This window comes from Trachemys scripta, chromosome 3 (assembly GCF_013100865.1).
Source record: "Trachemys scripta elegans isolate TJP31775 chromosome 3, CAS_Tse_1.0, whole genome shotgun sequence".
Taxonomy (NCBI): Eukaryota; Metazoa; Chordata; order Testudines; family Emydidae; genus Trachemys; species Trachemys scripta.
This window is the reverse complement of record NC_048300.1, coordinates 63,818,462-63,846,452: the sequence shown is the minus strand read 5'-3', so window position 1 is coordinate 63,846,452 and position 27,991 is coordinate 63,818,462. Positions and strand designations below refer to the sequence as shown.

Genomic DNA, 27,991 nt, shown 5'->3' with positions numbered 1-27,991 from the left:
GGGCAGCCCCCATGCCTCCGGACCCTGTGCCGCCGGAGCCCTGGAGGGGAAGTGCCCTGCCGGGGATGCAGGGTCCGGAGGCATAGGGGCTGCCTGAGCCCAAGCGCTACCGGCTTCACGGTTTGCCAGGCAGCCTCCAGACCCTGCGCCCCCGGCTGGGCGCTTCCCCTCCCAGGCTCCAGCTGTGCTGGGGAAGCGCCGGCCGGGGGCGCAGGGTCTGGGGGCTGTCCGGCAAACCGTGAAGCCGGTAGCACTCGGGCAGCCCTTTTCGCGTGGCTGGGAGTGGGAGGGAGGAGGGGCGGGGTTGGGGCGGAGTTGGGGCGGGGCTGTGGTGGGAAATGGGCAGGGCCAGGGCCCCGTGGAGGGTCCTCTTTTTTTATTTGTTAAACATGGTAACCCTATCTTAGTTCAGGGGTGCTTTATAAATGAATTATAGCCTCAGTCCTCGAAATCATTCAGGAGGTGTTTAACTTTACTGTTCTGAATAGGCCAATTGTCTTTATCTAAACACCTGTGTAAGTGTTAGCAGGACTGGAGCCTATTGCCACGAATTTCAAAAGGGATTAGTGATTTTGGGTGCCTCCGTTTTTAGGTGCTCAATCTTGTGATACTTTAAAACAGTTTGATTCTCAGAGGCTGAGTGTTTGGCACTTTTCATAATTAGGCCTGTTGTACCCAAAACCATGTGTTACTTTTGAAAATCCTGGCTTGTATTTTATCCAAGACAAATGGCTTTGTTTTAACAATGTTGCATATTTAATAATTTAATATATTATAATTTAATAACTCAAATGTTGAGATTCACACAGGTTTATTTGAGTTAAAGTGCCTATAAAATTAGCAGACATACCATCGTGGATCTGTAACATTCCATTTATCCTGCATGAAAAGTATGTTGTTTTCACCAGGGCTCGGTATTATTCAGTGGAATTTACCCGGTAGGGCTAGAAATTCCTGTGTAGAACAGATGGAATTAGAGGGCTCAAAGATAATAATGTGCATAAAGCTACCAAAAAGCAAAGCATTGCAGGACAAACCATTGCACCACTGCTCTCTACAAAAATCTTGAAGTAAGGAGATGGCAGTGGCATGTTTGTGGGAGAGTTATTTTAAGGAAGAATGTACAAAAGACAAAAATATATCCCCCAGTTTATTAAGATTTGGGGGCAGGAGGGGAGGGGTGGGAAAGCATGTAGTAGCACGATACAGCAGAGTCTATGTCCATAAAAGAGTCAGTCAGGGAGAGAGACTTTAGTTGAACTATTATTCTCTTTCAAAAACTGTGAAAATCAGCTGGGATTTTTCAGAATGTCAATTTTAGAACAACAGAGGAAGGATATATACAAATTTTCTCCGCCTTAAATGGTAACTTGAGGGGGAAGGGAAGAGAGGTTTTTATTTCCTTTGGAGTTCTCCAAAGAAAGAGTGAGTGAGTTCCCAAGTCTAATGGCCACAGATTTCAATTTAACTTAAAGCAAGATTTATTTGATCCAGAAAATACAGAGAAAATCAAAATAAATAAAAGTTAAGTAGGATAAAACATGATTATTAGAGAGTAACAATTTAGCTAGCCAAACCTAATCTTAAATTTGCAATCAATTGACTGAGCAAGAGTATAAATCAACAATTATGTTGCTCCTGCCAGCAGTACATTGTCATCCCCTCCTCCGCTTCCAGACTGAAAGACCCTCTCCTAGCTACTCCATACAGAGCTTGTGAAGTCAGGTATTGAGTTTTAATTAGCATGCTAAACTTTGCAAGTCCTCACACTAAACAGCTTCATATAGTTAACATTGACAGTATGTTTCCCTATTTAGACTTTTTGGGGTGTAGTTAGCATATAATGATATTCTTGCTTCCATTAGAATTTTTCAGTGTATTGCCACCTTTCCAAAAGCCCCTCACCCTGTTTGGTGACAGCTGAATAAATATTCCATTGTTAGGAAAAGTATTTTCAAGTGTTGTTTATTTTCTGACCATAGATGGCTGCCTTATTTTTCTCAGCCAGAACTACTGGCTGGCAAGACTTATTATCTATAATATGTAATAGGTAAATCATTCACTATTATTTATATATTCAATACAGTTAACCTTGGATTGCAATTTAGACAGTCATGCTGGCCCAGTACCATCTGCTTATGGCTCTTCCTGAGTGTTAGTCTCTTTATTTGTTCAGAGCACATCTCACCTCCTCGCTGCCTGCAGCCCTCTGCATACTGCTTCAAGGGTGAAGTGTCCCATATCCTTGAACACACTCTGCTCTGTCCCCTGCTGCCATCACTTCCATCCGCCATTGCTACCTTGTTGAACATCCTCGTTTGTTTTTCCAGAGTTCTTGAGTGTTGTTAAAAATGTGTATTATTAAGTCTGTCTCCAAAACCAAACTCTAACTTCAGCCCACAAAGCAGAGTTGCCCAATTGCGCTGGTATACCTCATATGGTACAGGTAGAGCTCTAATGGTTTTATGAACTTAGCTCGAATTCAACACTTCCATTAAGTTTTGCTTTTTCTATTTTTTATTAAACATAAAGGGAAAACTTTTAACAGTGATCTCTGCAATGTTAAAACAGAATGTGACACAATCTAATGTGCTGATCTGTTGCTATAATTGATATAAAAGCATGTGAGGTTACTCTTAAAGTTTTACACTAGACTGCAAGTTTGATGAAGTTGAGTTGTTGCTTTTTGGTATGTTATAGATAGAAAACATGGAGTGTTGGAGTGCATTAATCAGTGGTATTGTAGGCATTGTGGAGGTCTTATTTCTGTGCTCTTAATGTTTTGGGTGGATAAGGTGTTTCCTGATGCAATCTTAACATCACTAAATGCAATTTTCATGTGTTAATTATATTATGTATGCTTGTGTACATAATATGTATATATGTGTCGTTCTATATATAAACATATTTTTAAACGGGAAACGGGGTGTGTGTGTGTGTGTGTGTGTGTGTGTGTGTATGTATATATATGTATATGTATATGTATATGTACATATATGGCAAACATAAAATCAAAAACCAAAAAAGGATTTTGCTCAGACTTTCAGAAAATACTCACTTGTAGGCTGAAGCAACACATGGGAAGTCAGAGCCTGAAATGAGAACTTTTGAGAATGTTACTAGCATAGTGAAACCTGGAATTTATAATTAGAGTTGCAATTCTATAGTCCAGTGGCCTTAAAATTCCACATGTCCTTCTAGAACAGAGTTATTTTATGTCTTTTTTTGTTTGTTTTTATTTTTACTAGTGTTCAGTGGTGTTCGATAGAATTCACCTGCACTACATGGTGAATTCTAAGTCTCCAAGTCTAACTACAGTGGTTTCCATTAAAATAGTTGTACTTAATGTTTGTAAGTAATTAGCTTACTCTTTTCTAAGTGTAAGGAATGGTGTGAATACCATGGTACCATTAATTAGGCAAGAGGCAAAACTGTAAATACTTTCACAGTGACCACTGTATAAAGCCTTTTGCTATTGTAAAAGGTATAGTAAAGCAATATTTGGAATATGCAGAGACCAGGATATTAAGTTAGGGACTCTAGAGTGAGGCCTGGGCTTCCCCCAATACCAACTTGGCGGTATGCAAAACAAGAAGTAAAGAGGGGAAGATGCCATTTTGTTATAAAATACTGTGTGTAAATTGTAGAACACCAAATCTTAACAATGCCATAAACTGTTCTAAGTTCCCCTTCCCCTTCCATTCCCTTTGACAGATTCTGTTTTCCCCATAATCCTGCATTTTTTGACTCTGTTTACACTGTAAATGCCTCAGGATAGGTTAGGGGCTGTTTCTTTAATAGTTGTGTAACGCACCATACATTTATGGCACTTAATACATTTTTTTTAGCAGTAACAGTAATATTGCATCTGTAAATTACAGTTTTGTTTTAGTCCAAGCCTCTGTTTCATTTTTGTGGATAAATCTTTAGCAGATACAGAACTAAATGACTTACTAGTAGCTTCAACAATTGTCATCATAGGGAGTATACAGTATGACCAGCAGTGATAACGCAGTACTCTGTATTCCACATAGCTTTTTATTTGTGTTGATATGCTTGCAAGTCAACCAAAACATATAGTATTATGATATTCAAAATTGCTACGGGCTAATGCCCCAAGCATATACCACATTCATGTTTCTTCACTCATTGAATAGCAGAGTAGTTGTAAATACAAAGAACACACAGTATGCTTTTCAGTAGTATTGTTTATACCAACATACAATTTTAAGTAGGGCTGTCAAGCAATTAATCGTGATTAATTGCACGATTAAAAAATTAAGGATGATTAATACAACTATTAAACAATAGAATACCATTTATGTAAATATTTTAGATGTTTTCTACATTTTCAAATATTGATTTCAATTACACCACAGAATACAAAATGTACAGTGCTCACTTTATATTATTTTGATTACGAATATTTGGACTGTAAAAATGATAAACAAAAGAAATAGTATTTTTCAATTCACCTCATACAAGTACTGTAGTGCAATCTCTATCGTGAAAATGTATCGCAAGATATTTATGTGCCAGATGTGCTAAAGATTCAAATGTCCCTTCATGCTTCAACTACCATTCCAGAGGATATACATCCATGCCGATGATGGGTTCTGCTCGATAATGATCCAAAGCAGAGCAGACCGATGCATGTTCATTTTCATCATTTGAGTCAGATGCCACCAGCAGAAGGTTGATTTTCTTTTTTGGTAATTCGGGTTCTGTAGTTTCCGCATTTGTGTGTTGTTCTTTTAAGACTTCTGAAAGCATGCTCCACACCTTATCCCTCTCAGATTTTGGACGGCAATTCAGATTCTTAAACCTTGAGTCCAAGTGCTGTAGCTATTTTTAGAAATCTCACATTAATACCTCCTTTGCATTTTGTCAAATCTGCAGTGACAGTGTTCGTAAATCAAACACTTACTGGGTCATCATCCGAGAGTGCTATAACATGAAAAATACGGCAGAATGCAGGTAAAACAGAGCAGGGAATGTACAATTCTCCTCCAAGGAGTTCAGTCACAAATTTAATTAATGAACATCATCAGCATGGAAGCATGTCCTCTGGAATGGTGGCTGAAGCATGAAGGGGCATATGAATGTTTAGCATATCTGACACAAAAATACCTTGAAATGCCGACCACAAAATTGCCATGCGAACGCCTGTTCTCACTTTCAGGTGACATTGTAAATAAGAAGCAGGCAGCAGTATCTCCTGTAAATGTAAACAAACTTGTTTGTCTTAGCAATTGGCTGAAAGAGAAGTAGGACTGAGTGGACTTGTAGGCTCTAAAGTTTTACATTGTTTTGTTTTTGAGTGCGGTTATGTAACCAAAAAAATCTACATTTCTAAGTTACACTTTCACAATAGAGATTGCACTACAGTACTTGTATGAGGTGAATTGAAAAATACTATTTCTTTTGTTTATCATTTTTACAGTGCAAATGTTTGTACTAAAAATAATCTAAAGTAAGTACTGTACATTTTGTATTCTGTGGTGTAATTGAAATCAATATATTTGAAAATGTAGAAAAATATTCAAAAATATTTAATAAATTTCAATTGGTATTCTGTTTAACAGTGGGATTAATCACAGTTAATTTTTTTGAGTCAATCGCTTGAATTAACTGCGATTAATCAACAGCCCTAATTTTAAGTTAATCAGCTTTCTTCCTTTTCATTTTAATTAAGGTTCATATTAATTGCAGCAATTTCTTCCAGGAGTCTATCAGCTATCCTGCTGCATAGTGAAGGAATTCTGTCATTGGAGGTTGTTGGAATCGTGTAACCTTTAATCATTTTAACAACAGACAACTGTCTTGAGTTTCACTTCCCTTCTGGTTGGCTGGGAGCCCATCGATACTGCTACAGAAAGTGCCAAAACTTGTCTATAAACAGACACTGAAACTCCTCGTATAGCTAGAGTTACTGTGCAAAATGACTGCCTAGTGAGGATCTGGATTGCAAACTAAATGCATTTCTAATCTTTTCCATGGCCCTAATCAAAGACAGCCACCAGCTAAGGACAGCTTGAGAAATCTCAATAATTCAGATCTCATTGTGGGCTGGTGCAGCCTACTGCTCAAAACAAATTAATGACTGACACTGACCATTTGTATGAATGTTTAATTAATGTGGAATACAGTTGCTCCTAATATGGAGTGATACTCATATCATAGAAAACAACTGCAGCAGGTTAGGTAAGGCAAGGCCAAGTAGGGAACAAATAAACCCAGAAGCATGCGGTACAAATAATTGAAGGAAAAAAGAACTTCCTGCAGATAGTCTGCTAAGTTAAATGAAAAAAGGCAGCCGGGGTTCAAAAGGCAATTCAAAATCCTCTTTGCAGTCAGTCTACTAAAGAAAATTACAGACACTTTTCATAGCCAGGGTTTTTCCTTTCCACTGGGTGGCTCTGGCTTCTAAATCAATTCTGCATATAGTAGGAGATTTTCAAGAGCTCACTTCTCTTTCAGGGCCTGATCTAACTCCCTATAAAATCAATGCAAAGATGCCCATTGACACCCATGGGAATTGTATCAGGCCCAAAATTCATCCAGATAGTTATTCACACCATCTAACTTTGCAAATTCCCTGAGTTGAGAAAATACCACAAATGAGCGGGATTAAAGGAGCCCAGTTATAAAGGGAATCCCCTCCTCTAACATCATACCTGCCTCCTCCCTAAATCCTGTTCCATCTGATCCCTGTTCCACCTATTTTCTTTGAAAAATTGAGAAAAACATGATCATTTCATCTCCCACCCTCTCTATATTAGTCTCTCAGAGGCCTGGATTTTCCCCTCTTACGCTATTGCTGCCATCATTCTCTCTTGTGCAGTGATCTTGCCTTCTCCCACTTCCCCTGCTCTGGAGTTAGTTCAAATATCATAGTGAAGGCAGTAGGCTTTTTTTCCTCCTGATCTTGTCACTTCTAGTCTGTCCCTCCTCTTCCGCTTATTCTTTCTTTGAACAATACCTCACTTTTCTCTTCTCTTCTTCCATGTTATCTGTTTACCACTTGACTCTTCCCCTGTCCACCTTCCTCTCTGACTTCACCTCTTGGAGTACTGTCTCCCTCCCATTGCAAGAATAGAATCATAGACTATCAGGGTTGGAAGGGACCTCAGGAGATAATCTAGTCCAACCCCCTGCTCAAAGCAGGACCAATCCCCAGACAGATTTTTGCCCCAAATCCCTAAATGGGCCCCTCTAGGATTGAACTCACAACACTGGATTTAGTAGGCCAATGCTCAAACCACTGAGCTATCCCTCCCTGATGATTTTTCTTTCTATACTGATATCCTGTCTTATCCCCTAGCTTCCTGCCTTCTTGCTCTCATCTCCTTACTTCACCTGCAAATATGGATCAAATCTCCCACTTCCTAAAATGGTTGCTCATTGGATTTTGTCTTCACCAAATGCTGCTTCCTCTCTTATCTCTCCATCACTGACTTCCCTTTGATGACCACTTCATCTCCTTCAACTTTGCTCACTGGTCCTCTCTTCTTCACTCTGCCACTTGTTCCTTCCATGACTTTCAAACTATCAGCATCCACAGATTATCTTCTGCTCTGAGCCTTCTCTCTCCTTTTCCCACTTCTTTCTCCTCCCTCAACTCAGCTGTTGATCATCTCCACTACATGCCCTTTAGCTTTCTATCACAAGGTCCATCCATCCAGTCCCCACTCCTGGCTTATTCCCAACATCCATTTTCTATACTCTTTTTACTGTGATGCTGAGTGTTTCTGGCAGAAGTCCAGTGACCTTGCTCACTTTCTCCAGTACCACTTAACTCTTTCCTTCTTTAATTCTGTCATCTTATCAGCCAAACAGCACTACTTCTACTCCCTTTTCAAGTCCTACACTCACAAACCCAGATAACTCTTTACTACTTTGATTCCCTCCTCAAGCCCCCCCCCTTCTTGTCCCCTACTCCCTTTCTGCATAGCATCTTGCTGATTTCTTCAAAGCAAAAAAACAGCAAGATTTGATGACCACCTTCCTCCACTTCCCCTTTTTCTTTACTCCCTACTCGCTATTCCTCCTTGCTGTTCTCCACCTCCTGCCCAAGTGATGCCATCCTCTCTTGGTTTCTTACCTCTCACAACTTTTCTCTCACACACACCCCTTCACCCTTCTCAGCATCTCAGTCTCATCAGGTTCCTTGCCCTCCCAATATAAGCATGTTTTGGCATTCCCTATCTTATTAAAAAGAGAGAGGAAAAAATCCCCCCTCCTCTTCACCCCAGCACCTATATCTAGGTGCTGTTACCTGCAAACATGACTTTAACTGCCATCAAACTGTACTACAGAATCTCTATGAAAAGAAATTCCATGCTTGAATAATAAGAATATAGTACTAGGAATAAATTGCTGACTACCTGATTGGGATGGTGATGGTATTGTGAAATGCTCAGGAAGATTAGAGAGACTACAAAACAGAATACCCAATTATAATGGGGGTTGTTAATTATCCTCATATTGACTGAGTACATGCAGAGATAAAACTTCTACACAATGAGTGACTACTTGTTGGAGCAGCAAGTCCTGCTACTCACAAGGGGAGAGGCAATTCTTGATTTAGTCCTATGTGGCGCACAGGATCTGCTCCACAAGGTGAATATAGCTGAACCACTCAGTAATAGCACCCCTAATGTAATTAAATTTAACATCCTCGTAGGGGGGAAAATACCTAAGAACCCACCACAATAACATTTAATTAAAAAAAGGTAAAGTACACAAAATGAGAGAGCTAGTTAAATGGAAATTAAAAGGAATAGTCACCAGAGTGAATACCTGCAAGCGTCATGGAAGCTATTTAAATGCACCATAGTCAGGGACGGCTCCAGGCACCAATGCACCAAGCGTGTGCCAGGTGCGGCAAGCCGTGGGGGGCTGCTTGCCGGTCGCCGTGAGGGCGGCAGTCAGGCTGCCTTTGGCAGCATGCCTGCGGGAGGTCCACCGGTCCCGCAGTTTCGGCAGCAATTTGGCGGCAGGTACGCCAAAGGCGTGGAACCGGCGGACCTCCCACAGGCATGCCGCTGAATCCGCATTACCAGCAGACTTCCCGCAGGCATGCTGCCGAAAGCCGCCTGACTGCCGTGCTTGGAGCGGCAAAATATATAGAGCTGCCCCTACCATAATACAGGCTCAAACTAAGTATAAACCCCTAATAACAAACAAACAAAAAAAAAACCCCACCCAGTGATGGGACCAACTCCCTCTTCCCACCGCTCACCCACCCACCATGGCTAAACAATAGAATAAGAGGCAGTTGGAGACAAAAAGACATCCTTTAAAAACTGAAAGTCAAATTCTAGTGAAGAAAATATAGAAAAGGACACAAATGCCAGAGGCTCAAGTGTATAAGTATGATGAGGCAGGGCAAAGAAGAATTTAAAGAGCAGCCTTCTGAAGACTAAAAAAATGTTGCTGTTAGTTTTTGTAAGTATATCAGAAGGAGGAAGTCTGCCAATCATTGAGGCCCCTGGACAATTAATATGCTAAAGAAGCACTCAGGAATACAAGGCTGTTGTGGAGAAGCTAAATGAATTTGCATCGGTCTTCACTGCAGAGGATGTCAGGGAGATTCACACACCCAAGCCATTCTTTTTTGGTGAAATATCTGAGGAACTGTCCCAGATTGAGGTGTCGTTGGAGGTGGTTTTGGAACACATTGATAAATTAAACAAGAAGAAGTTACCAGGACTAGATGGTATTCATCCAAGAATACTGAAGGAACCCAAAAATGAAATTGCAGAACTACTTACTGTGATATGTAACCTTTTGCTTAAATCAGCCTCTGTTGCAGATGACAGGAGGATAGCTAATATAGTGCTGATTTTTAAAAAAGGCTTTCTGAAAGTTCAAGTACACTCTATTAATGGTAGGGATCAATGGTCACTTTTCACAATGGAGAGAGGTAAATAGCAGGGTCCTTCAAGGATCTGTGCTGGGACCTGTGCTGTTCAACATATTCATAAATGATCTGGAAAAGGGGGTGAACAGTGAGGTGGCAAAATTTGCACACTATTCAAGATTGTTAACTCCAAAGATGACTTCAAAGAGTTACAAAGGGATCTCACAAGACTGGGTGACTGGGCAACAAAAAGGCAGATGAAATTCAGTATTGATAAGTGCAAAGTAATGCATAGTGGAAAACACAATCCCACGTATATGTACAAAATGATAAGGTCTACATTTGCTGTGACAACTCAAGAAAGATCTTGGAGTCATTGTGATTAGTTCTCTGGAAACATCTGCTCCGTGTGCAGTGGCAATCAGAAAAGCTAACAATGTTAAGAACCATTAGAAAAGGGCTAGATGATAAGACAGGAAATATGACAATGCCACTATATAAATCCATGGTACACCATAGCTTGAATACTGTGTGCAGTTCTGGTTGCCCCATCTCAAAAAAGATATATTAGAATTGGAAAAGTACAGAGAAGTGCAGCAAAAATTATTAGGGGTATGGAACTGCCTCCATATGAAGAGAGATTAAAAAGACTGGGACTGTTCAGCCTGGAAAAGAGGTGACTAAGTGGGGATATGATATACATCTAGAAAATCATGAATGGTGTGGAGACAAGTACTCCTGTTCTTTTTTTTGAATTAGGAAGTGTTGTTTACCCTTTCACATAACACAAAAACCAGAGACCACCCAAAGAAATAGGGGTGAAATAATAGGTTTAAAGCTAAGGATTTAAAACTAAGATTAGGAAGGAGGTTTAAAACTAAGATTAGGAAGTACTTCTTCACACAACTATCAGTCTACCTGTGGAACTCCTTGCCAGAGGATGTTGTAAAGGCAAACATTATAACTAGGTTCAAAAAAGAACTAGATAAGTTCATAGAGGACCCCATGCTCCGGGGTCCTGATCCATGACTACAACTCCTAGGCTTTATGGTAATACAACACATAAGAAATGCTGTTGCCGCCTCATTCTGGCTGAGGTTCAATGGCAGTGAAGGGCACAATGATATATTTGAAACTGAACATTTTAATACATTTTTAATTTAAAGAAAATGTTTGCCCTATTCAAATCATTCTGCCTCTATATCTTAATTATTTCATGATAAATATATTGTGGCTAAATCAGAGCCTTAAGAATTATATACACACAAATCCTGTCACAAATCCTGATGGTGCAAAGATGCAGATTCATAGTGAGATATTTATTCCAATTTATTTTCATTAAGGAAATTTACCGTCTCTTCAAGATTACAATTGTTGTTTGATCTAGGGTTTTGTTTTGTTTTTGTGTACCTTTTAACAGTAATTAGATATTCTTGACAGGGAATTTCTCTGCTGTCCTAGTCAGGCATAGATTAAGAGCTTCTGTTTGAAGAATTTGCAGACTGTCTGGTTAGCTACACTCAGAAACAATGAAATAATGAACAAATAGATTAAAGACCTTTTTTATTATTAGCACTTTCTCCTTTTCAAGAAACAGTTTTTAAACTAGCAGCTCAGAGTACATACAATTTGTAATATTTCACAAATGTTTATGTGAATCGCTTTCTAATGAGGTCATAGCTAGTTTCCGGACACAATAGCTCCTGTGGTATTTCCTCTTCTGGTCTCTCCCTTTCTCTGTTTTTTATAATATGCCTTAAAGACAGAGAAACAGACCTATATAAACTAAACATCAGAATTGCTAAGAGAACCTGCTTCAACTTCCAAGTTTCACAGTAGCAGTCCTACCCATGCCTTGAGACTGGAGCTGAACATAGACACCTGAGTTGGGGATATTTTAAAATGTCACTGACATGCAGTAAAATCTTAAAGAAAACTTGTCTTAATATTAGAGGCAAATGAAGGGAGAAAAAATCTCTAACCTCACAATTTAAGATGTTTTGTTAATTTTACTGCTTTCTACAAAAACCTGCTAATTCTAAATTTTAATTGAATTATATGATACAAATGCGTGCACACATACACACACAAAAGATAGGCCAAAATTTACCTTCAGTTTGTCCCAGGGGACAGTTTTGTGAACAAAGCTGGGGTGATGTGATCTTGGTGGCTAAGGAAGTGGGCTTGCTGTATTCTGGGCTAACTGAAGCTCTTTTAAAACTTGAGGTGATCACTTATTTAAGATTCCGGGATTGTCACCTGTCTGTATGTCACTGACTCAGAAATTCTAGGCTGCAATGTGAAGCGATGGAAACAGCTGCAAGCATGGTTGAGACCTCTTTTTGTTTAGAATATCGCGATGTTCAAGGATCACTGGGATTCATGATCCGTTATCCTCCATTGTTTTAAGTTCACAGCTATTTTGACTTTGCAAATTACACCCATGCAGTGTACAGCTACAGTAAGGCATGCATATTTGCCATCCCAAGAGCTCTAAACCATTGTTATATCAGAGGTAACTCAGTGAATTGCCACCATCGCTGTACAGTGAAGGTGCATGCAACAGTTTAATTGGTTGGATGAGGGAGAGACTAGAGATTATAGATTACTTGGCCCAAATGCTACACCCATGTGATAGTATGGGCTTTCATCTACTAGTGTTCTATGTATGTTATGTTGAAGTAGTCCATCTTGTTGGTTATGAAGCTGTACATCATTCTATCCAGGTTCATGTATGGTAAGATGGGGAAATTGTAAATAGAAGTGTGTGTGTGTGTGTTTCCAGAAGATATGAGGAATCTTGAAGGACCCCAAGACTGTGGACCAGTTTGATGAGCTAAAGACGTATGCCTTCAACTGAGAATGAGGTGATAGTGGTTGCTAGATATTCACCCTCTTCATGAAATAATCCCAGTTTTTTAAAACTCTCTAAAATGGTAATTTAAAAGTTCTACTGTATCACATGGCATATACAGAATATGTGCTAATTTAAAGTGGTACAGTGGCTTTGTTAATACGACTTTGGGATCACAGCATTATTCATGAGTTAGTGGATCATTTCAGATCATTACCATTCATATTGTGGTATTACACCATACAGTCACACATTTTGTTTCACATTGTTTTACAGAAAAACTATAGTTTAGCAAAGTTTTTAGAAGGTGTTGGTTAATTTGTATTTTTATATTCATCCACCTGTAAACTTTTTAGGGTGCAAGTAAAACTGGGAAACTAACTGTGGGTGGGTTTCTGATAGAAAGGAATGTTACAGCTCATACATTTTAGAAACTTCTAAATGATATCTAAAATTAAATAACATTATGGATCAGGCATTGCGAATTAAGGTCCAATAGCACTGCCTTCCCCTGGTTGCTCAGAGAGATGGCCCTTGCCTACCACGTGCCTCTCTCCAGCTCGGGGAACTGTCATTCATTTTATCCCCTCTATCTCCCATCCCATCACTATCCTTGGACCCCTCAGCCTCCCTGCAACCTCTAAATCTTCCCCTTGCTCCCCCTCACTCTCCCAACCCACTGTTCATAGTGTCCCTGCTACTCGACACAGGCCTGTGTCCTGTCTAGCCCCTGAACCATAAAGTGGCAGCAACTTTGGCTGTGAGCATGGCGTCAATCTCATTGAAAACTGTGGGAGGGTGGCAGCCAACTTTATTATGTGCAGCCTCACTTCCACATGCAGATAGATTGGAAGGAAAAAGCAGCCAACTTGTTGACAGTAATGGGAAATGGTGGTCATTTTAAATAAAGGAAAATTTGTCAGTTGGCAGCCTTTCATGTTTTCATAAGCAGAGTTGTGATAAAATCACGAGATCTGGTAGTACTGATAACTTGTAACTAAGCAAGACTAGAAAAAACTGATCAACACCATTATAGAGGGATAAGTACATTTTAATTCTAGTCAATACTGGAATAATAAAGATGCAGAATTTTGTTTATAAATAATCTTGCTGCCCTGGGAATATTTTTGAATAGTATTTAACTGTCTTCCCATTGAAGAAACAAACTCTCAAATAGTTTATGTATTTGAAAGATCACAAACTATAGGGGAAAAATAATTGCTTTGGGGGGGAAGCTTTGTTTAAAAAAGACATTAATTTCTCTCTCTGTCTCTGTATCACTTTGTGTCACCAGCAGCATGAGTTTAACCTTCAAAGTGGGCTGCAGAGTTCATCTTTTCTCCCTTGCCTGTAATGAGTTGGGTGATGGGTAGTCGTGGCATTGGTTCTAGTGGAGATTCTGCTGGGGCCAAGGTTAAATTTAAATGTAGTTGCTGGTAATTTTGGTCTTTGGATAATTGTTGGGCATATGTTTGGTTTTTAAAAGGGTTCTCAAGAGCTTCAAAACCTTTGAGTTGGGTGCTTTTTCATTGTAAAGTAATAAAAATAAGAATAAATGGGTGGCCATATTTGAAATTGACATTTTTAAATTACTTTAAGATCGTAATTTCCTTTTTTCAGCACAGCCTTTCACGAGGGATTTTTGGTATTTTTGCTAAGGGCAGATATTCTTGAGAGAGAATTCTTCTTTGGTTGTGTTTATAAAATTATTTAAAACTATAAAATCCACTTTTTTTCTTTTTACTACTTTCAGAAGTGAAACCAGCTTGCATATTTAACAGTGTGGAGTATTATGATGGAGACATGTTTCGAATGGATGCCTGTCGTTTCTGTCGATGTCAAGGTGGCGTCTCGATTTGTTTCTCAGCCCAGTGTGGCGAGCTGCACTGTGACAGGTACTATGTGCCAGAAGGAGAGTGCTGTCCAGTCTGTGAAGGTAATTTCTTTCTTAATAGTCCCTTATTACAGCTGCTCTCTTTTATTTGTCTTTTAAGTGGTCATGAACACTCAGAGCCAGTGTGCATTGTTGCATTTTGTCGTTCTTCTAAAGTCTTGGCAATATATAGATAGTGTTTTTTTATCCAAATTATCTTCTACAGTTGCTGGCTGTTGGGTTTGATGCAGGGCTACCATTGTTTCCACTCCAGCCACAGCTATCTCATGCCGGGTACAAGCACAATCATAATCATTAAAAATGCCCTAATTCCTCCTGAAGGCCTTGTATTGCAGACGCTGCTCCTTGATTCCGTATCCACACAGGTAGATGGGCTGCTCTGTTGCAGAAGTCTCCCATTAATTAACACCCTGCCCAAAAAAACCCCAGACTTGCTTCTGCCTCCCGTCGAGCATGACATGGATTTCTCTGCTTTGCATTTATGGCAGTTTATTTCCAAACTGGGAAGGCATATGGAATGCTTGCGGTAACAGTCTAACCCAGTCTGAGAGTGGGCTGCGCGCGCTCTCTCTCTCCTCTTGACAGCCTTCTTCTCTGCATGCCATGCTGCTGTGATCTCTGTCACTTCAGGTGACAGACTCATTGGCCTAAAAAGGATTATATAGGAAGTCTCACATTAACCTCTGGCTTGCACGAACATTGGGACAAGAAAATATTTGACGCATCCTTTGGCAGCTATGTCTCCAAGGACGGCTACCATTCTTAAGTGGTTGAAGCTGCCAAAACTTGAGTTTGTTGAGATCAGGAAGCAAAGAGAGAGCTCTTTGAGTTATTGGCTGTGGGGGTTGCCCCACCCTTGTTCCTTTTCCATTACGCTTTTAGAGGAGTTGATCCAGATGAGTTCTGAATTACCTAACTTGAGCAGCTGCTCCTTAGCTAAAGTGTTCAGAATATTCAATATGTATTGGTTTGGTCCTTAGGGTTTAGGTCTTATGTTTCTTTCAGATCACTTATCTCACTTGCTCACAAGCCAGGATGCTCAATCTAACCGTCTCCAGGTTTATACATGAGGAGGCTGGAGACGAGCATTCTCAGTGGAGGGCCTTCCTTAAGGAGATGGCTTTCTCCCTTTGATCTGACAGAAACTCATGTTTCTTGAACATCAGAGCATGCTGTGAGACTTCTCCGTTTGTCCTGCTCTGATTGGTGGGTTTGTTTTGGCTTGTTTGAGGGATTTTTCGTGGTTGTAGGATGTGAATGTATATTGTTGTCTTTTGTGACATGTTCTTATTTTGTAATTTATTAATACACATGCGTATGACTAAGGGCAGGTCTACACTAAAAGCGCTACACTGGCGCAATTGCACTGCATCTGGTGAAGACACTGTGTGCCAACGGGAGAATATCTCCTGCCAACATAGCGCCAGTGTGAACAGAACTTAGGTCGCTGTAACTTGCGTCGATCGGGAGAGGTGTCTTTTTCACACTCCTGAGCAACATAAGTTAGATTGGTTTAAGCAGTAGTATAGACATGCCCTAAGAGTTGAGATCTGGGTTCTGTTCTGAGCTCAGCTGCAAAATTAGGGTGTGATATTGGGCAAGTCCCTTAAACTTCCTGTGCCTTGATTTTTCCATCTGTAAATATGGATTTTTCACTTTCCCACATCATACTAGTGGTATAAGGATGAATTCAGTAAAGTTTCTAAGGTACATTAAGATCTATAGAAGAAAGGGGCTATAAAAGTTAAATGTTGCTGCTGTTGTTACTTAGGTAGAAATATTTAACTGATTGCAGGTTTTCCAGGTATTTAAAGATATAGTCAAGTATTTAATTACAGCCTGGAGAGCACTGAATGTTGCATGTGACAACATACTCTTTCAATGTTAACTCTGGATCCAAGCATGTAACCATTGCTCAACTGAGTGTGTATTTCTTACTCGCATGAGTAGTTCCCTTAACTCAGTGGTTCTCAGTCAGGGGTACGCAGAGGTTAACCAACCCAGGGGTAAGTTAACTCATCTAGATATTTGCCTTATTCGGTGTTTCTCAACCTGGGGATCATGACCCTGACAGGCTTTGTGGGACAGGTTTAGGGGAGTCACAAGTTCAGGGCCGGCATTAGGGGGTGGCAAGCAGGACAGTTTCCTGGGGCCACATGCCACAGGGGGCCCTACAAAGCTAAGTTACATGCTTCAACCCTGGGTGGCGGGGCTCAGGCATCAAGTACACTGAAATATAAGTACAATATTTATATTCCAATTGATTTATTTTATAATTATAAGGTAAAAATGAGAAAGTAAGTAATTTTTCAGTAATAGTGTGCTGTGACATTTTTGTATTTTTATATCTGATTTTTGTAAGCAAGTAGTTTTTAATTGAGGTGAAACTTGGGGTATTCAAGACAAATCTGATTCCTGGAAAGGGTATAGTAGTCTGGAAAGCCCGAGAACTACTGCCTTAAGTGGATGGGGTTTTTGCTTCAGTGGGACTGCTTGTATGCCTAACATTTCCAGGATTAGACCTTTATAAACATAAATATATATGTCAATTGAAATTAAACAATATTTGATTAATGATGTGGAAACCTCTCTTTCTGGAGATTGTATGGTATGTTGATCACTTGTATCTAAATGACTCTCATACACTCAAACATAGGGGCAACTTCTCTGCCATAGTTACACCACAAAGAAGGTGGCCCATGATCTCTCATGTTTATTGAAAAGTTGATACTACATTATTTGTCAGCAAGTTTTTCTGACAAATGGTTCAGTATGTTAGACTGCTTTTAAAAAAAAATCAGCTTTACTTTTCCTCATCTGAGACACTGCGAATGGGACTGCCAAGTGAGTTAGTTTATTTTCTCTCAGATGTTGCGAGTTAGGATATCGGATACTTCAAATGGAATTCTCTTGGCGTGGCTGGTTCCTGGTAGACCGGATACAATAGATAATGATTAGACAGTTGTCAGCAGAACAACTCTAGATTACAAAACAAACAATAATCGTCTCTTAGGTTTGGTTTTTAGTCTCAGCTGTTTTTTAATTTGGCCTTGTCTGATACAACAGACAGGCTCTTGCTTCATTTGCCTGGTTGTCTGACATTGGTCTGGCGTGCTGCTTATATGCCTCCTTTTCTGGTATGGCTCCCATATCTTCATGTCAGGGAAGTATGGTCTCTGGCTTTTCAGTAGCTGGCAAGCCAATTACTTGTTCCCTTCTTCTGTACATCCCTTTTGACTCAGTTGTATCCTTTTGGATGAGGTTAGGTGGCTGGCTCTCTCTGAGGCCTGGTCTACACTAGAAGGTTATGTCAAATTTAGCAGCGTTAATTCAAATTAACCCTGCACCAGTCCACACAACGAAGCTATTTATTTCGACATAGAGGTCTCTTTAAATCGATTTCTGTACTCCTCCCCGACGAGGGGAGTAGCGCTAAATTCGACATGGCCATGTCGAATTAGGGTTAGTGTGGACGGAATTCGACGCTAATAGCCCCGGGAGCTATCCTACAGTGCACCACTCAGTTGACCCTCTGGACAGCAGTCCAAGCTCGGATGCTCTGACCAGCCACACAGGAAAAGCCCCGGGAAAATTTGAATTCCTTTTCCTGTCTGGCCAGTTTGAATGTCATTTCCTGTTTGGACATCGTGGCGAGCTCAGCAGCACTGGCAACGATGCAGAGCTCTGCAGCAGAGGTGACCATGCAATAGCAGAATAGAAAGAGGGCCACAGCATGGACTGATCGGGAAGTCTTGGATCTGATCGCTGTGTGGGGCAATGAGTCCGTGCTTTCGGAGCTGCGATTGAAAAGATGGAATGCGAAGATCTACGAGAAGATCTCAAAAGCCATGACGGAGAGAGGATACAGCCGGGATGCAACGCAGTGCCGCGTGAAAATCAAGGAGATGATTATAATTTTACTACTTCTTTTGGTGTGATGGGGCATGCCCTGCTCCTGTCATCTTTGCTGTCATACATTGTTCATTGATCTTCCTTTTGGAGATATCATCCTGTACTTTATTTACAGTGCTTCGTCTCACCACCTTTTACATACTCATGCAGCCATACTATTTACACAGACATTCGGCATAACTACCTTTTCTACCCAGGTGGTGGAGGTGAGAAAAGGTCTCTCCACACAGAGAACTCCCTTTATCAGGCCCTGCTAGCCTTTCTCTTTCTTTTGATTCTCCTCCACTGTGCACTTCCTTCTGGTGCTCTTTTATCCAGTCTCCTTGTTAATAACTAATTAGCTCATAATTTACCTGGCCCCAATCTGATCTGGTAATCAGGCACTTCCTTAATCAGGCTGTCTGGGGGGACTAATTGTTTAAACAGTGACCAGAGTGCTAGTTCAGTTGCTCATTTCCAGCACTCTGTTGCAATTGGGTATAAAACCTCTTACAACCCCTATCTTAATAAATCAAATTCTGTCCAAATGATACACCTCAAAGTTAGCTGTCTCCATTGCTTGTATGATAACATTTCTTTTTGAATTTCCAAAGTGGTGTATGTTAAATAGAAGCTAGAAAGACATCAATTAAAGACTTTCTTCCTCAATTGGTGCAAACATTACACATCATTACTTGTATTTCTCTCTCCTCTTTTCCTGCTTCTTCCATTCTGAGTGTTGTGAGTTTTTTGTGGACTTTCTTTTTCTCAATGTTTCCTTTCTTGTTACAGTTGCTTATTTTGTCTACTTACATTTTCCTGAAGATTTGAATTGTTTCTTGAGGGATCCTCCATGCTCTTTTCCTTTACTTTTAAGCTCACAAGTAGTGGTGCAGGCACCTACCAGTCTTGCAGACGCTGCAGAAAGATTTCTGCCTCATAATTCTTCCAGAATTTTTCTGGAAGCAAGGAGGAGTGTGGCGATTGTTACACCCCTTCAAGGAGTGTAATATACTGTCCCCGAGTATGCAAGGCTTGCTCTATACATCCATTTCTTGTGGGAGACCTCTCGGTGCTCTCCTTCTGCATTTGTATAAAGGCTAGTCACAATCCAACCTATAGAGTTTTATGAGAAGAGATTTCCTTATTCTTTTCCAATGAGTATGGTTTGTATTGGTTTGGGGTAAGAAAATTAAATAATGACATAAAACACACGTAAGTTTAAAGAACATTATGGTTGCAAAGACATCTCAAAAGTTAAGAATTAAGCTTGTCTGTGCAGCCTTAATTTTGCCTCTTTTGTGTTTGTGCATTTTGATAGTATTGGCCATCATTGTATAAAAAGTTTTTTTGTGGCAGAATGATGTAAAGAGCTTCGCAGTCCTGAGTTTCCAGTCCAGTGCCTTGACCAAAAGAAAACATTCTTATTTCTTTTAAAGAATTTTGCTTATTTACCATCTTCTGCACTGAATGAAACAGATGTCCTTTTAAAAAGTACTGTGTGATCATGTCACTCAAAGTTGCATCCAATTTTATTATAATGAATACTCACACAAAGCAGAAAAAATCTGATGTTTAATAACTTTTTACTGCTTGACTTTGCAGCCTTAATGTTCTGTGGGCTGGAATTTAACCTAAGGGTAGAGGAAAGTGTATCTCTGCACGTATTTGGGATTTGCTCCTGTTATTAGCTGCTAGTGTTAACTATTAAAATGTTGGCTGTATCTCTAATGCAATGCTAGTTTGAGTTGTTATTGTTTGTTTTGTAATCTATAATTACTGCTTGCTTTTTGATTTCTAATTAAAAAAATTATTATAGAGATGCATATTTTTCCTTTTTGTGTTTGCAGACAAAATATATCCGCATCATTGCTAATGTGGATGAGTTTAGTACATTTCTGAAGATCAAAATATACTTTTCTTCCTAATTGTGGGAAAGCATATGTAGAATAGCATTATTCATTTGCATGAACTTTGAAGGGAAATCTCAGTATGAAGAGGTATATTCCCAAACATAAGCATGATGACTACAATAACATGCCCTGAGGCACATGTTACTAAAGAAAATAAGATGCAAGGAAGCAGGTCTGGGAGTTTTAAATCCCAAGAGATGAAACTGTTGTACAGAGTAATGCAAATAACCGTTAAAGCTTTGAACTTGACCTGATAGGGCAAAGTAATGTCATTGTGGCACGTATGTCTCTGTATTATGCAAAATTGGGGGAGGAGGGGAGGAGGAAAAAAGGATTTTTCTACAAAAGAGACTAAGCACGCAATCTGATGTAAATGCTAAGTCCCAAAAGGTGCAGGGGAAGGCTTACTTTATGTCCTAAGGTCACCGGCTGTTAATAACAACTTAACCAGATGGTTTATAGGGTGAACTTGTCTCACCAATATAAATTCCTGGCCTTTCAACAGTTAGAAAACAAAATGCAGTCTGTTTGCTAATTATACACACGCAATATACAAAAGCACAAAAAAATAGATTTCATACTTCAGGACCTTACTCTCTAAGTTTGTATTTTTGTGTATGCTTATTCTACATTGTTTAATGTAGAAGGCCACACTGTTTTGAAACCTAACTGATTTGATAGCAATCCTACATAGTATATAAATTAGAACAATCTGGAAATGAAAGTCTCTTAACATGAGGTTTTTAATATTATAGCATTCATTTGCTAATGTCCACTTTACTCTAGTTAAGGGTGCAAAATAGTTTTTCTCTTCCTTGTAAGTTTACAAACAAACAAAAAAATCTTTTCAGCCAGAGATGCCAACTTTCTGGTTTCCCCAGGGCTGATCATCCCATGCTCCGCCTCAGGCCCCACCTCACCTCTTCCCACGCCTGAACCACCCCACCTCTTCTCGCCCTGTCCTGTCCTCTCCCCAAGTGTGCCCCGCCCTCACTCAGCCTCTTCCTGCCCCTGGTCCTCCCCCCAGTGCCTCCGCACACCACTGAACAGCTGATCATTAGCCGGCGGGAGGTGCAGGAACTGATCAGCGGGGCCACTGGTTGGTGCTGAGCACCCATTGTTTTTTTCCTATGGGAGCTCCAGCCCCGGAGCACCCACAGAGTCAGCACCTATATTTTCAGCTGAATTTGTCTAAATTGTCAAGTATCAGAGGGGTAGCCGTGTTAGTCTGAATCTGTAAAAAAGTAACAGAGGGTCCTGTGGCACCTTTAAGACTAACTTCTGTTAGTCTTAAAGGTGCCACAGGACCCTCTGTTACTTTTGTCTAAATTGGTTGTATTTGAAAGTTTGGGCAAAAATCCCTACACAATTTTTATATTTAGAGTACATAGAGGTGCTAGGTAGGTGAAAGAGTATGTCCAATAGAATATTTCTAACAAGTCTAAGAATTTCCACTTCTGTGAAGATTATCTGTACGTGCATAGATGCAACTACTGGGGAATAGACACTCCCTAACTTTTTTCTATCCTTTTGATATCCCCTCTCATAGTGACCGCAGAACTATATTATGCATTCGAACATCCAGTCGATCAATTTTTTTAATATAATTACACCAATGTGCACTTACACTATGTTTGTGTTCTTCACAAGTGCAAACTTTTCAACACTTATTAGGCTCTAATCCGCCTTAGGCTTACCCTAGGCCTTCCTATCCCAGGCTGGATCTGCAGCACCCCGATTGTCACCTCAATAATTGTTCTTGTATTTGAATTTGAGATTTGATTCAAATTACCTGCTGTCAGGCATTATGCCTCAGAATGCACTGGGATCACCAGAGGCCAAGAGACTTGAAGTATTGGTTTTATTTAGTTTTATTTTAAAATATGCATCCATCTAACGTTCTGGGCATGTACAAGTTTTATAAAAACAATTACAATTCAAACCATCTAACTAAAATAATAGACGCATCCTGATACCGACAACTCCAATTTGTGTACGCTGCTTCATTGATGACCGTCATTTCTTCATTTGAGGAAACAAAAATGGTAGAACAAACTATCCTTGCAGTGTGACTTGGAGGTCATGGATTTGGGCTCTGCAGAAGGTAGCAGTTTCCATAGTCAAGGAGCTCTAACGGAGAATGTCTAGCCCCCAGCCTTCTGTGATTAAATCTGAGACCGTGCCCAGATACGAAAATCAAGGCAAAAGCGGTGTGGGTTCAATTGTGTGAGCTCAGTCGAGCTAGCTTAACATGATTGAAAAACCTTCTTAAAAAGCATTGAATGGGCTTTTCAGTTATGTTAAACTAATGAGATTGAGCTAGCACAATTGAAATTGAAATCCATATTTGTTGTCTGTCAAAACAGGGCCTGAACTGGATCTCATCTTTCATGGTATCACATGGAAGAGAGGTGGTCTCTGAGGTAACCCTGATCCAACCCATTTAAGGTATTGCATAGTTTAAAACCAATACCTTAAAATAACTTGGAAATTTATTGAGAGTTGTGTGCATCCTGGAGCAATTTGATTCTTGTCATAAGCACTCTTTCCAATCAGGATGCTGCATTTTGTACCAGCTGAATTTCCAAGTGGCTGTACTATGCAGAGCATATTACAGTAGCCTAATCTGAAGATGACTAAAGCATGGATCACAGTGGCAAGGTCAGCCCCTGAAAGAAAAGGGTTCAATCTTCTAGTCAAGTGTAAATGAAAAAGGAGTTACCTGAGTCTCCAGACCAGGGATTCTCAAATTTCATTGCACCATGACCCCCTTCTGACACAACAAAAATTATGACATGACCCTAGGAGTGGGGACTGAAGCCTGAGCCTGTCTGAACCCCACTGTCCCGGTAGGGGGGCCAAAGCCCTGAGCCCCACAGCCCTGGGGTGGGGCAAAGCCAAAGCCCAAGGACTTCAGTCCCAGGTGGGGGGGCCTGTAACCTGAGCCCCACCACCCAAGTCTGAAGCCCTTGGGCTTTGGCCCCGGGTATTGGGGCTTGGGCTTCAGCCCTGGGTTCCAGCAAGTCTAACGCCAGCCATGGCGACCCCATTAAAATGGGGTTGCGACCCACTTTGAAGTCCCGACTCAGTTTGAGAACCGCTGCTCCAAACCCATCACCTGCCTGAGTACCAAGTCCCCATGAATGTGTTGGGTTCTCTTCCAGAAAGGGAAAAGGGTCTCAAGGCCAGCCTCCATAACGGTGTTATCAAATTGCTCATCTATAAATATCTTCTAGGCATAACAGGGAGAATAAACGGTCTCTTCTTACTATAATTTATCTTTATTTAGATCCAGTATATCCAGTTAATAACCCTGCTGGCTGCTATGCCAATGGTCAGATCCAAGCACATGGAGATCGATGGAGAGAAGATGACTGCACTTTCTGCCAGTGTATCAATGGAGACCCTCACTGTGTGGCAACAGCCTGTGGACAGAGTTGCCTGAATCCTGTTAAGGTACCTGGGGAATGCTGCCCAGTGTGTGAAGGTAAGATATATTCATTTCAAATGCTGTCTCCCAGTAAGCCCTGTAAGGGCTTGTCTTTATTAGATAACTGTATCCTTTTGAGTCATAATTGTGATAAGGTGACCATTACTGACTTGTGTAGGTCAGGACAAATTCTACTAGACGCTCATGCTTAAGTCTACGTTTACGTCACGGAGGTCGTGGAAGTCACGGAATCTGTGATATCCAGAGACCTCCATGACATTCTCTGCTTCAGCCCTGGGGCTGCGGGACTCTGGAGCTTGCAGCCAGTGGGGCCCTGGCAGGGTTCCAGTGACAGGTGACAGAGGCCCCCTGCAAGGTTCCGGTGACAGCTGGGGCTGTCCCATTTTCTCCAGAGTACAGAAGTTAATGTTTCATATGAGGAAGTGGTGGCAGAGATGCATTTTTTGGCCCTGACCCTACAAAGGCTCAAGCAGATGCTTAACATTATGTTGAGGCTACTCACAGGCTAGCATTTTCAAAGGAGTCTAAGACTGCTGGGCACCCAGTCCACATTGTGCAAGTCTTTTGGAGGTTGAGGAATTCGTATCTTCTTGGCAATATTTATAGTGTGTTAGTGTGTATGCTGAGGTTGTTAAAGGATATGACAGCATTCAGCTGAGTTGGGCTCACTCAAAACTAGAATGTTTGGGATGGCGAGAAAAAGTTCACAGAATTTTGAAGATAATTTCATGCTGCTGTATTTCAAAACAGATTGGCAATTTACTTTCCAAAAATTTAGTAGAATATTTGTCAAATATATTTTTATTGAGATTTTTGAAAAACCTGAAGTTTTTAATCTTAACATTTGATTAAGGCGACTAGTTAATATTGACAGTGGGAAAGATAAACAAGTACAAATAAAATAATGAACATATAACAAAAATGGAAAAAGAAAAAAGCTTAGGTTAAAAATAATAAAATGTTAAGAAAATCAAAATGCTTTAAAATATCAATTTTTGGAAATATTGCCAAAAATTGGATGAAAACTTTCCAACAAAATAATTTGACCAGCATTACATAAAACCTCCATCAATTATCTATACATTAATTTTCCAAAAAGGAAAGACTAATGTATATAAATTGTGCTTTTTGTTTTTTTATTATTTAATTGCTATGTATGAAATATTTTTTAAACTAAATGTGTGAATAAAATGTGTGAATTTAAATGATGTTCCTCGCTTTAAGCTGCCTCTGGTTTGCTTATGTTACCCTAGGCACTTAAATATTTGAGTTCACTGAGGGGTAGATACAAATCTCATTAAAGTCAATGGGAGTTTTTCCAATGACTTCAATCAATTATGAATCAGGCCCTGAATAAGAGAGAGCTATAAAAACTTTGATCTTTGAAAGTTTCCAGAACATATTCTGTATTTATGAGTTGGAGCCAATGTTTCCAACAACTGTCTGGACTCCAATAAGGATGCATTGTGCAAGCCTCAAGGATTCAGTTGCATACTAATCTTCTGAAACCAGTAAAGGAATACAATAAGCATGATAGTGGTATTTACTGTAATTGGTGCTTTTCTGTAATGAATGTGGAATTACTCCTCAGTGCAGGGCCCTGTGGAAAACTATCCCTACTCAGCCCGGCAGCATACTGGCCACAAGAGAGGTATCACACTAATTAAAGAAGAGCACAGATGCACCGTCTCATATTACTGGAATTGCTAGGTCCCTCTCCAATGTACCCTCTCCGTATGAAGAGGAAAGGAGGAGAAACTAAATATTCTCACCCTAAACACATCATGGAGCAGGATGGAAGCAGAGGAAACATTTGTATAAAATTTCAACATTAATCTTTCTCTGTTTTTATATGTTATAAAATTAAGAAAATATCTGAAATTGAAGGAAACAAAACAACGGAATTCAAAATCATGGACTGTTACCCTAAAAATAAGAGATTCCTCAAAGAAATTTTATTTATCTTCTGACTTCCTGGATCCATTTTTGATTAAACATTTATACTCAAGCCAGAATGTGAATGAGCTGGCTGCCTTACTTTCCATGGATTACATTTTTTTTTTTTTTTTTTACAGTCTCAGCTGCTAGCTTTCATTTCCTCATGGAAATATCCCTCTTTTACATAATTGGCTGAGTTTTTAAATTAGCTCCAGGCAGATACCTGCCCAGAACAGCATTTTATAATCAACAGGCACTGAAGCAAAAGGATAAACATCTGCTGACTTGCAAATCTAGAAAATGGGAGGTTTCTGTATTGTCAGTTTGTTTTAGATCACAGTTGCTCATCTTGAACAATAAGAAGCAGAAGTATGTTATTGGAGCATATGAATTTTATAAACAGATTATTAGATGTCCTGTTGGATAAGACTAGAAACTATGAGAATCAGTTTCCTATGGGATTTTTTTTTAAATTGGGGAATAACAGGATCCCTTCTCTTTTTAATTTAGAGTAAAAAAAGAGGAACTGGGTGGATAAAGGGGTCAATTATAGGATATTAGCACCTTACTTTGAATGATCTCTGCATAGTCCCCTTAGGATTGGCAACTCCTAGTTTTGAGCTCTGGAATCTTCTGAAGAGTATTGTCCATTGGGGGTTACTTGCCCCTCCCTCACTTTCCCCTGACAGAGGATTCCAAGGTTATAGAAGGAGCAGTGTCCCCAACTGCCCCTCGGGTCATTATTAACTGCCAAAGGTGTTCTGAGCTTGGATAATGCACAGTATCCTTGATTTTTTTTTTTTCCCCTCATCAGTTTTTGCTTTTCTCTTGCCCTCTCAGGGCTGTTTTTGTTTAGATTGTCAGTTAGTACAGATTTCTTTTAACAAAAGTAAAATTATCCCCATCAGGCTATCTTCTGGACCTATATTGAGTGAGAGGTGCCTCTCATTTTGCTGATGGGAAGGCTTCTCAAGCTCAGTTGAATAAATCTGGCAACATGTAAGTGCATCTCTGGCTTTGGAGCCTTTGCTTGGTTTAAATGGTCCCCAGTCTTAACTGGCTGCCCAAGTCTAGTGTCAAGGTCCCAGCACTACCAACACACAGTGGAGGTCAGAGCACCACTGACATAACACCAAGATCCCTAGATCCCTCCAGGTTGACTTAAGTTTGTGTGTAGGATCTGGCACCATAGACTAGTGAACCAGGGTGTGGTTAGGTGCCCACTATAAATTGCACTAATTCATCCACGTTCAACTGAATTTAGAGCCTACAGTCTAGTACTGTGGACTCTGGTGAACTTCTTGAGGAAGTGGCCCAATGTTCCTTATACACAGCATTAACATGCCCAACAGAGTCTGTATCATCTGAATTTGATGACAAGGTTTCAGCACTGTTGACTTGCTTGAAGTAATCCAGAACCAATATAAGTGACATTAAGTCACAGCATCCATTCAGGTTGACGAGACCTAGTGGTGCAGATCTAGTATAATTGACTTTTATGGGCCACTTGCTTGAAGTGGTTCGGCACACAGCATAAGAAGCACTAAGGTCCCTGGTTCCACCACTGCCAAAGATATATCACCAATGATTTTGGTGAACCACTAGTTGGAAGTCATTCTGTACCCAACTGAAATGGCAATAACCTCAGATCTGTTCTAAATTCATATACTTTGGTGCTAAAGATCCAGCTCTGTTAATTTGGGTAAACTGCTTGTTATAGGGGATAGGTACCCAGAATCAGCAATACCCAGGTCTCAGGGTTTGACCAAATCAGCTGGGTCCAATGTCAGTGCTGTTGACTCTGAAACTCCACTTACTAAATGGGTGCTGTAGCCTCAATAACTTTGTCAAGATTTGTCTGCAGACTGTATGGTACCAACAGTGCACCACCCTTCATTTTCTGGCCCCATTAACTCTATACTTAGCAGTCCATTGCTGAAGATCCAGCTCTGCAGGTTCAAGAGAATCATATACCAGACTTATAGCCTCACTGCATGAGAGGTCTGAGCACCTCTGAACCATTCTCTAGATTCGCTGAATCTAGTGCCCGGAACATTCATCCTCCTTAGGCATCTGCACCTGAAACAAATAGTTTGCCAAACGAAGTGTTCTCATATTGATTGTACTAAACTGACCTGAACATGAGCATGCAGATAGTGACCGTGCCTAATAGGAAAGCACTTAA

The 27,991-nt window shown here is 40.2% G+C and overlaps 1 protein-coding gene across 4 annotated transcripts in view; it reads left to right on the top strand.

Annotated features, from left to right (window-relative positions):
• The window catches only part of CRIM1 (cysteine rich transmembrane BMP regulator 1), a 316,866-nt gene that overhangs the window by 163,369 nt on the left and 125,506 nt on the right, over window positions 1-27,991 (top strand). For all 4 annotated transcript variants that reach the window (XM_034764950.1, XM_034764948.1, XM_034764951.1 and 1 more), the window contains 2 exons: window positions 14,473-14,655; window positions 23,707-23,904. In XM_034764950.1, coding sequence (XP_034620841.1) covers window positions 14,473-14,655; window positions 23,707-23,904 — 381 coding nt within the window. The remainder of the gene's footprint in view (window positions 1-14,472; window positions 14,656-23,706; window positions 23,905-27,991) is intronic.